We start from the raw sequence: 11,812 nt of genomic DNA on the forward strand, positions 1-11,812 counted from the left end.
ACTTTGTCATGTGAGGTCACTATGAATCAAGATTGACTCAACAACCCCGAACAATACTACTAATGCAATGTCTAAACTTCTTTTAAATGACTTTTATTAGAAGGAAAGCATAGTGAATAGGAATCCTTAGCTCTTACTGTCAGGAAGTCTCTGAAATCCATGATCAAATTTATGAATGACTTTTTTTTTTTTTTTAATGTGGTGTTGCTGCTTTCTCTGTTCTGTGTCTTCCTTTGTTGAGTTCATGATTTTTGTGCTTTCTTGTGACTTTCCTCATATTTTTAATGTTTCCATGTCTTTCTTGGATTGTTGTGAAGTATTAATTTTCTTTGAGTTTGCCTTATAGTCCATTAACTTTTCTCTCCATTTAGTGCAGTCTATTTTATCCTGTAATATACCTGACCTTCTCACCATCTGGTTCCCTGTTGTTACGTGTTTACCTTCTTTTACATTGTAATTGTTTTGATCATAGACTGACCTCCCAGATTCTCTGAGTTTGTTCTTAATAGTTTTATTCTGTTCTTGACTCTTCCTTCTGTCAGTTTAATTCTAGGAGGTGCTGCAATGTGTGTCAATCTCTGGTTGTTGTCTGTTCTTATTGGTTCTCAGTCCACAGAACTCCCTTTAGGATATTTTTTAGCGCAGGGTTGGCTTTGGTAAAATCCCTTAGCTTCTGTTTATCCTGGAATATTTTGACTACACCATCTTATTTGAGTGACAGCTTTGCTGGATAAAGGATTCTTGGTTGGTAGTTTGTTTTTCTTTCAGGGTTTTATATATGTCTCCCCATTGCCTTGTTCCCTGCATGCTTTCTGCTGAGAGATCCGAGCTTAATCTGACTTGCTTGACTTTATGTAACTCTTCTGTTTTCCCTAGCTGCTTTCAGGAGTGTCTTCTTATCTTTGATTTTGGACAGCTTGATTGTGATATGTCTCAGTGAATTTCTTTTGGAGTCTATCCGTCCTGGGGTTCATTGAGCTTCTTAAGTGTTTATCTTTTCACTTTTCAGGATATTAGAGAAATTTTCTTCCAGCAGTTCTTCAAGGATTTCCTCTGTGGATTTGTGTGATTCTTCTTGCTCTGGAATGCTGACAATTCTTAAGTTATTCCTCTTCATGTTGTCCAACATGAATCTTAGACCTTCTTCAGATTTTTTAATTCTTTTTTCTGTTTGCTCTTTTATCTTACTGGTATTGAGAGATTTGTCTTCCAGCTCACTGGTTCTGCCTTCCATCTCTTCTATTCTACTCCTTTGCCCTTTCAGAGTATTGTCTATTTCTGATAGTCTATTATTGATTGTTTGGACCTCTTTCTGTAGGTTTTGAATTGTTTCCAATATTGTATCTGTCTTATTTGATTGTTCCTGTAGTGCTTTCCTGACTTCTTTCTTATTTTTCTCAACTCCATTGTAAAATGTTTTGAAACATGAGAAAAGACCTGGAAATCTGCTCCATAAAATTTTATGGCCTAAGAAACCCTCTGGTCATATAAGGTGGAATTACCTCGACAACACAAAATAACAACAATAAAGCACCATAAGAAGATGTCTAGTAGCAAGAATATAATGTTAGCTGTTACTATTAACTGTTCAATGGGTGCTTCCTACAAGTATGAAAAGTTCTATTGGAATAGTTTCAATTGTTTGAAACAGAAACATGAACTAGAATGGAGTTTAGCTAATTGCTGAAAATCAGAGCTTTTATTTCATGTGTCAATTCAAGACCAAGTTTTAATATTAGCGTATTTGATTTTGATCTTCTAGAAAATATGGAAGTGGATTTAAAAGAATTCTTAATGGGAATAAAAGACATTCCAGGTTTCAAAAAGTCCATAGGTAAGTAATTGTTTGTAGTTAAAAAAAAGTTCTGGAAAATAAAAAGCATAAAATAATATTTTAAAAAGCAATCATTGCTACATTTGAATCCATCACTACTGCCACTATTATGGGGCAAAAAAAACCCCACTGTCATCCAGTTGATTTTGACTCATAGTGATTAATAATATACTTTACTCGTGCTATTAATATATTTGTTTTTGCTCTTTTTATAGCTACACAACTACTCTTAGCTACTTCCCAAACTCTTCAAAATGATTTAATTGATATATCTGACCTAAAGACATCATTGATGAACAATGAACTTCATGAAGCTAATGCTATACTTAATGAAATGTTAAAACATGAACCTGAACATGGTAGGTGGTTTCAGTGCATCTCTCTTACAAAGGCTATCCTTATGGGGCCAAACTGAGGGGAAAAGCAGGCCAGCCTAACTCGTTGGAGTTAGCTTACTTTCCCTGTGGCCGGAGTATACATAAGTGCATGTCTCTTACGTGTACTCTGCAGTCCTAAGGCCCAACCAAACCCCAACCCAAACTCACTGCCATCAAGTCAATGTTGACTCATAGTGACCCTATAGGATACAGTTGTTGTTGTTAAGTGCCATCGAGTCAGTTCTGATTCACAGAGACCCTGTATAGTGGTTTGAAGGCTTTAAATCTTCACAGAACCAGAAAGCCTCATTTTTCTCCTGTGGAGCAGCTGGTGGGCTCAAACTGCAGTCCTTGTGGTTTTCAGTCCAGTACTTATTGTATAAAGCCACCATACTCCCCATAGGGCAGAGTTGTTGTTGTTAGGTGCCATCGAGTCATAGTGACCTTATACACAGCAGAGTGAAACACTGCCCGACTCTGGGCCAACCTCACTACTGTTGCCATGCTTGAGTCCATCAATGCTGCCACTTGGCCAATCCATCTTGTTGGGGGTCTTCCTCTTTTTCTCTGACCCTCCACCTTACCAAACAAGATATCCTTCTCCAGAGACTCTTCCCTCCTGACAATATGTCCAAAGTATGAGAGACAAAGTTTGGCCATCTTGGCCTGCAAGGAGCACTCTGGCTGCACTTCTTCTAAAATAGATGTTGGTTCTTTTGGCAGCCTATGGCACTTTCAATATTCTCCTCAATACCATAACTCAAAATCATCAATTCTTCTACGGTCTTCCTTATTCACTGTAGGGCAGAGTAGAGGGCTAAAACTGACCACCCTCTCAGTCCAGTTTAAGGAGTTCTAGTAGCATAGTGGTTATGAGTCGGGCTGATAACCTTAAGGTCAGCAGTTCAAAACTACCAGCCATTTCACGGGAGAAAGATAAGGCTTTCTGCACCCCAAAGAGCCTCAGAAATCCTACACAAGATTGCTATAAGTCAGAACTGACTCAGTAGCACACAACCACCAGTCACCACCAGTCCAGTTTAAGGAAAGCTTCTTGAGAACTAACTCATTTCTTTTCCATCTTCATCTTCCCAATATAGTTATAAGTGAACATTTTCATTCCCTTCAGAGGAATCCCCATGAGCTGCCTCTTTGTACATCTTTGAATGACTTCTCTTTATATGACTTCCAGTAGGGCAATAACACCAACTCACATTATTTGTTGTTATTTTTGTTAATTATTATCATGTTATATCAATATATTTCCCAAAGTCTAGACCATTCGTTCTTGAATAATATCATATGTGGTACTACCAACAATCTGGTGTTGGTTCTGCTGTATGCCGTTGAGTCAATTCTGACCCATAGTGACCCTGTACAGGGTTTCCAAGGCTGTAAATCTTTACGGGAGCAGAAAGCCTCATCTTTCTCCCACGGAGCAATTGGTAGTTTCGAACTGCTGACCTTGCAGTTCGCAACCCGATTTGTAACCATTATGCTACCAGAGCAATCTAGCCATGAATAATTCCTTTTCATGGGGTTTATTTTAAGATAGATAAGCCCCTATATTCCTCTAGTGATCTTAGTCATTCCAACCATGTATCTTATTAAATAGTAAGTAAACATTTTTCTAGTAGTGTTTTTCATAGAAGACACCTTCGGCATTTCAGAGAGGATAGCTCTTCATGGTGTCAAACTTTCTCACATAGTATTTGCTATCTCTCATCCATTCCCAATAAATGGAATTGGTGCATTTTAATCATTCTGATTTTGATCAGAAATGTCATTCATACAGCTTCAAATAACCTCTTGGGAAGCAATGATATTTTTGGTTCGAAACTGCTTCATGGAAATAGTCTGCAGAGATGCAACTCTACTTATTAATTAAATGTCTTCTCCCATTGTTAGAAAGCTCAGTATAAAAACCTATTCCATTAGAATCTCCATTTCAGAAGAGAGTTATCACTTAACATTTATATAATCTAAAGCCACATTTGAATCATGTGTGTGTGTTATGTGTATAATGAAAGAGTTGCCTATCTCCAAATTTGAATTCAGATTTCTACCTTTTGGAATGCAGAAATCTCAAATGCATTTTAAAAATGTCTCTAAATATAAAATTACCAGGTTTTAGACTCAAAGGATAAAAATGTTATTTATTTTAGGCATAATATTCCATCACACAAAGATGAATAGGTCCTGTTTTCAAAGGGCTACTAATTTAATAAGGATCCCTGCACCTGGTCAAAGTGCTCAGCTACTAATGAAAAAGGTTGGCACTTTGAAACCAACAGCTGCTCTGTGGGAGAACTATGTGGCAGTCTACTTCCGTAACGATGGAATCACTACAGTGTAGTACTATGACTATGACTGTACAGAATAGCTTGTAAGTGGATAGTAGTCAAGGGGTCGTCACAGAGATGATATAACCAAACTTGATCTTGATGGATGAGTTAAGAATTTTCCCTGGCAGGACAGGAGACAAGTGATTCTAGGCAGTGGAAACAGCACATGCAAAGGCGTTTAGAAAAATGTGAGTTGTTACATATTGCTGGAGTGCGGGATGCATTTGGGGAAGTAACTGGAAAGGTGAATAAGGACAAGATGATTAAACACGGTGTTGTAGGATCAGCATTAGATTGCAAACCACAAGGTCAGCAGTTCAAACCCACAAGTTGCTCCTTGGATACCCTATATAGGGTAGCTATGAGTTGGAAATGACTTGATGGCACTTAACAACAGCAAGAAGCTGAGATACGATTGTTTGTCTTTTATGCTGTGGGCAGGTGGGAGATACTGAGGGGTTTTATTCTATTTACAGGTGACTGGATTGTCTATATAGAAAAACCCAAAGAGTCAACAAAAGAACTATTAGAACTAATAAACATGTCAATTAATGCTGCAGGATACAAGGTCAATATAAGTCAGTAGTTCTTTTACATACCAAAAATGAACAATTGGAAATGAAATATTTGATTAAAAAGTACCTTTTCAAACCACACATACTGACACACATAAGCATGTGGGTGTGTGAGGTATAAAGCAAAATATCTGCAAGGTTTGTAGGCTGAAAACTAGAATAACACTGAAGAGAAAAATCAGCATTTGTAATATTGTAGAAAAGAGAATAGAGAGGATAAGACTAGTAACATAGATTTTTAAAGATGTTGTTGTAATATTGTAGGTATTAGTTAATGAAGTGATAGATTCAAGAAGTATTTGTAATTATAATGATCAGAAATCATATACATTCAGAAAATAAGCAAGAAGGAGTAATTCAGGCTGAATCCCAAGTTTTTAACTTTTATTGTAAGTTTACTGAGAGCTTCAGCTGTAGAAGCGCAGTAGTTCTTTGATTTAACTAAATTTTGTTTTGTATTACAGAAAATGGCAAGATGTCTGTTCAAGAATTTCTGACTAAGATTTTGAATACATTAACAATTCCTACTGATGCAGGTGAGTTTTATTTAATGTGTATCTACTGATCACCTTTGGAAAGACAAGCAGTGGCCTACATGTTAACACACACTTCAGGGAAAAATAGTTAAAGTAAGAAACGGCATGAAGATTTTTTTCTTTTAATGTTTTATTGTGAATCATGTGATAGTTTACATGGTAGAACATCAGCTTTACGTTCATCCTATTGTATATTGTTTCATTGCCATGGTTACAATCCTTTCTATGCGTCATCAACTAACCAAAGGGTATACCCTGCAAGCCTTCCTACTGGCCCTCAGCACACAGCCCCTCTCCAGTGCTGTTTTTCCCTAACTTCCCCTTATCGGTGTTCTTTTTCATATAATCCAGCTTCTCAGATTGTTTGCTCAACATACAGGTTGAATAAGTATGGTGAAAGGATGCAATCCTGGTACACACCTTTCCTAATTTTAAACCATTCACTATCCCCTTGTTCTGTTTGAACGATTGCCTTTTGATCTATGTACAAGTTCCTCATGAGCAGATTTGTGGGTTCTGGAATACCCATTTTTCTAAATGCTATCTATAGTTAGCCATGATCCACACAATTGAATGCCTTTGCATAGTCAATAAAGCACAAGTAAACATCTTGCTTATATTCTCTTACTTTTAGCCAACAATGATATCCCTAGTTCCACATCTTCTTCTGAATTGGCTTACATTTCTGGCAGTTCCCTTTGGATGTACTGCTGTGACCATTTTTGAAATATCTTCAAGATTTTACTTGCATATAATAGTAATGATGTTGTTCAATAATTTTTGAATTCCATTGGGCCACCTTTATTTAGAATGGGGCACAAATATAGATATCTTCCAATCTGTTGGTTAGGTAGCTATCTTCTAAATTTTTTGTCATAGATGAGTAAGTGCCTCTGGAGCTGCATCAATTTATTGAAACATTTCAATTAGTATCCCATCTATTTCTAGAGCTTTGTTTTTTTTGCCAATGTACAGCTTAGACTTCCTTCTTTAATACCATGGGTTATTGATCATATGCTACCTCTTGAAATGATTGATCCTTTGCCCATTCTTTTTGGTATAGTGACTCTGCATATTCTTTCCATCTTATTTTAATACTTACTGCTTCATTCAATCATATAATCCTTGAATATTGCAAGTCAGTGCCTGAATTTTTCTTTACTCGTAGTTGAGAAAGCACCTCTGGGGCTGCATCAGTTTGTTGAAACATTTCAATTAGTATCCAGTTAGTCTTCTTGAAATGTACTTTGAAATTTGCTGTTCAGCTCTTTTATTTCATTATTTTTTTCCTTCACATGAGCTACTCTATATTCAAGAGCAAATTTCTGACATCCATTTTGGTCTTTTCTTCCTTTCTTATCTTTTAATGACTTTTGCTTTCTTCCTTTATAATATTCTTGATGTCATCCCATGACTCTACTGATCTTAGGTCTTTAGTGTTTAATACATCCAATTTGTTCTTGAGATGGTCTGTAAATTCAGGTAGGATATACTCAAGGTAATCACCCTGAACTTGCAAAGGAGCAATTGATGGTCTGTTTCATAGTTGGTCTCTGGCATGTTTTGGTTGATACTATTGAGCTACTATTGAGTTGAGACATCATGTCTTTCCACAGATGTAGTCAATTTGATTCTTGTGATCTCACCATCTGGTGGGATCCACACATATAGTCACCTTTTATGTTGTTGAAAAATTGTTTCTATCACCAAGGCCATGTTTCCCAACTAGTGAGCCTTCCTCTTTGTTTCCAACTTTTGCATTCCAATCAAAATTTTGGTTGCATGTTTGATCAGTTTCAAACTGAAGAATTTGGTAGAATTCTTTAATTTAATCATTAATGGCTTTAGTGGTTGGTGGGCAAATTTGAATAATCATGTTATTAACTGGTCTTCTGATAGGCACATAGATACTATCCTGTCACAAATGGCATTGTACTTGAAGATAGATCTTGAGATCCTCTTTTTGATGATGAATGCAATGTCATTTCTCTTCAGTTTGTCATTCCTGGTATAGTAAACTGTATGATTGTCTGATACCAAATGGCCAAGACCAGACCATTTCAGTTCATTAGGATATGGATCTTTATGTGTCCCATTCATTTTAGACAACTCTCAATTTTCCATGATTTACACTTTGCACATTCCATGTTCCTATTATTAACTGATGTTTGTAGCTATTTCTTCCTATTTTGAGTGTGCCATAGTAGGAAATGAAAGTCTCAAAAGCTTTGCTCTATTCACATCACTGAGGTCAACTTTACTTTGAGGAGGCAGCTTTCTCCATTTGTATTTTGAGTACCTTCCAATCTGAAGGACTCATCTTCTGACACTATATTTGACACTGCTCTTGTGCTATTCATACAGTTTGCAGTGACAGAAGTGGTCAGCCTCTCCTTCTTCCTAGAAACTCAGGTAAAACCTGTTCACTGTGGGTGACTCTGCAAGTATAGAAATTCCTGTGGCATAGCTTCTAGCATCACAGCAATACACAAGCCACCCCAGTACGACAAGCTGACAGACTAATGGTGGTTTGGAAATACCAATAAATTAGTGCTGTCTTTTAAGTATAATTACATATGTTGGGAATTTATTAGCACTTTCTTTATATGTAAAAGGGGACCAGGACTGTCTTGTCTACAACTAAAAGTTGCTATGTCTTTTCAGAAGATAAAAATCAATTTTACAACGCAGACATTAACAAAAATGAAGAAACAGCTCTTTCTGAACTCCAGCAAAGGTTAAATGCTGTAGGAATCTATTTCTCAGATGATAATATACAGAAAATTTTGGAAAATACTAATCCTAATGGTGAGTATTTATTTCCTATTAGGCCAACAAAGCTTGACTATTTTAGAAAAAATACTCTCTGAATGCATGTGAAGTTACACACATACACACGGGCACACACACATACATTGGTATTTTAAAAAATTAATTCTATTTTTAAATGGATAAATTTGTATTTATATATTGATTTTCAAAGTAATAACTCTCACAACTTTTATTTTGGAGCCAATCTGCATGACAGATAGGTCATCAACAATTGCCAGTCTTTGACTTTATTTTTATATTTTTAAACTCTGGTTTTATAACACCAACTAGTCTTTTTTTTTTTTTTTTTTAACAAGAATATCTAAATTGTTTCTTCCTTTCTGTTTTTAAGACGATGTCGTGAATTTTCAGAATGTTATCAGAGAATTGACCAACACTGATGAATTTATTGAGTGCCAGCGTAAGTATGAAATTATTAATGAGTATTAACAGAAACTTCCTGTATCATACCTGGGATTTGTATGTGTGTGTCTTTTTAAAGCTCTGGTTGCTGTTAAGTGCAGTCGAGAGTCAGTTCTGACTCATAGTGACCCTGCATAAGGTTTCTCAGGAGTGACTGGTGAGTTAAACCACTGGACCTTGCAGTCCAATGCATTAGCCCGCAGCACCATTCCAGGAGGTCTACTAGCCCTATTTTTCATTTTCTTATTTAAACATACAAAACATAATGCATGGAGGGGATTGGAACCATGGCAATGAGATGATATACGATGGAATGAATGTAAAACTAAAGTTCTCTCATGTAAACTACCAAATAATTCACAATAAAACATTAAAAAATAAATAAATAAATTACTAGATACATAACAGGTTGGAAGAAGATAATTGTAACTTTTTAGAAGTGAAAAAGTTTAATATTTGGGATACATAAATAAATTCTGCAAATCTACAATAGAAAGAAAGTAATTCGTTTGAAAAATTGGCAAGGATGTAAGAAGGCAGTTTATAGAAGAAGATTAAGTTGTCAATAAGAATATGAAGAAACTCCGGACTACTGTACTGCTGGTGGCTATTCATCGTAGTGCTGTTGGTATGTGAATGTCCAGAGATTTCCTGTAAAGACATGTACAAGTATTTTCATTGAAACACTGTTTGTGGGAGGAAAGGAATGAAAGTAATATAAGTATACCTCACCAAGGGAAAAGTTAAATAAAATGTAATCTCTTCATACATTAAATCTCAAACAACAAACTTGATATGCATTATCTTAGATAAAGTTCATTCACTGTAAGATTCAGTGAAAAAATGAAGAAATAGAATAACTTTGCAGTACAAAATGCTTCATGCAAATTAGATTTACAGGAATGCACATGAGATAATAATAATATAAAATTATTTATGAAATTAGATTAAATTTTTTTACTTTGAAGTTTAAAAACAGTCTTCTAAATTTTTGGTTAAAAACAAATAAAATCTGAAATTAGAAATTATTTCAAAATGGATGACAATAAGTGTATTTAAATATGTAAAATATGACCAAAACAATATAAAAGGAAATTTTATAGCAAAATACTTTTATTAGAAAATAATATTGAACATGATTTATCCAATGCATACGGCAAACAGCAATATAAACAATAAAACAGCAAAACAATTTCCTCAAAAAGCAGTAATCAGATAAAGATGAAAGTATACATTTCTAAATAAATTACCCATAGAGTCAAAAGTTGGTTCTTGAAAAAGATTAATAAAAACACAGAAAGTTTTCAGAAGTATGATGAAAGAAAAAAAAAAAAAGAGAAGATATAAATTGGCAGAGAAGATTAAAGGATACAGTGAAGATTAAAAACTATGTGTGAGTAATACTTAAAAAAATTAATCTAATAAAGGATCAATTTAGTAGCATTTCATTAACAGTAATGTGATTCTAAACATTCGGATAAGGAGGAGGGACTACTGTTTTGTTTGTTTAATGAGGGCACTATTTTCTTTGGGATTATTTTACCATTTTGTTCAGCGTCATGAGCTGAATACTTAAAACATTTTTAATATTTCCTGTGTTCTACTATAAGCACTTAAGTTTACAAAGTTTATGAACCTTTCAGCTTGGAAAGTATTTCAGAAAGGCAAAAATTTCAAGACTACTGGATATTCTACAGTAAACTGATTGTTATGTGCTTATCTTGATGGACTAACTTAGCTTTACATTTTGTTAACAATATGTATAGGAATAGAAGACACATGGAACATTGTCAATGCTATCTCTGATGAGAAAGCTGATGTTAAAGACCTTCTGCCTACTCTGAAAAGCCTGGGGAAACCTTTAAATAAAAACCAACATACGGTGTTACCAGACTCTGCAACAGATGGTAAGTACTTCAGTCGTTTATCAGGTCTCCTATTTACAATATACATGTTCACAAACAGGTGAAAATTTTTTTTTTAAGGATCGTAATAATGTGGAGTCCTAATGTGGAGCTGTAGGATAAACACTGGACTGCTAACCACAAAGTCAGTGGTTCAAACCCACCAGCTGTTTTTCCAAAACCCTATACCCTATACAACATCACTATGAATCAGAATTGACTCGAAGGCACTTGACACCAGCAGCTACAACAATATTGTATTTAGAGAGGTTGCTATGTAACTGGTATGCTCATATATTGGTCACTAGGATTTGTTATAATCCTTTGGAAAATGTATGGGATATTCTTCTTTATTTGGACTTCTGGTATGGCGCTATAGGATCAACACTGGACTGCAAACCACAAAGTTGTCAGTTCAAACCCACCAGCTGCTCCTTAGAAAACACTTTACAGGGTTGTTATGAGTCAAAACTGACTTGAGGGCACAACAACAACAACAGAAATAGATAGTGTTTTCCATATGTGAACCTTTACTTGTTCATGTTTTAAACTAGATACTCAGTTATTGGAATATGATGGTCAAAATAAGAAACATGGCAGAGTGCTACTCTTCCTCTTCTCCAACCCCAGATATAGGATGCTTCTTATGGACAGAGCTCCACAAGCCTTGGGGTTCCTTTGATGCAGAATCAATTTTCATCACCTTATTCACATAAATTTCTGACTAGTTGAGGTATTGAAAAACAGGATTGAGGCTGAGCCAGTGACTTCTGGAATGGTCAGAAGGTATTCTCAGAAAAACTTACTTTGTACATGGAATTTATGTGCAAACCCAGATGAGGCAGAGACAGCACTTGTTTAGTTACTTGCCCTAGATGACTTCAAGGATAAAATTGCAATAAGTCCTTAGTCTGTTTCTTTATCATTTCATAAAGAGACACTATCTCTTAGTTTTGAAATGTCTTCATTCTTATTAAATCTTTGAACTGAGGAGTTTAATATATAAT

The 11,812-nt window shown here is 35.3% G+C and overlaps 1 protein-coding gene across 1 annotated transcript in view; it reads left to right on the plus strand.

Moving 5' to 3' along the window:
• Positions 1–5,759, plus strand: part of EFCAB13 (EF-hand calcium binding domain 13) — a 78,438-nt gene extending 72,679 nt beyond the window's left edge. Inside the window, 3 exon segments of the mRNA XM_006833722.1 lie at positions 1,763–1,834; positions 2,050–2,193; positions 5,596–5,759. Coding sequence (XP_006833785.1) covers positions 1,763–1,834; positions 2,050–2,193; positions 5,596–5,759 — 380 coding nt within the window.
• Positions 5,760–11,812: the final 6,053 nt, after the last annotated feature.

Source organism: Chrysochloris asiatica, unplaced genomic scaffold (assembly GCF_000296735.1).
Source record: "Chrysochloris asiatica unplaced genomic scaffold, ChrAsi1.0 scaffold00007, whole genome shotgun sequence".
In the NCBI taxonomy this organism is placed as follows: Eukaryota; Metazoa; Chordata; class Mammalia; order Afrosoricida; family Chrysochloridae; genus Chrysochloris; species Chrysochloris asiatica.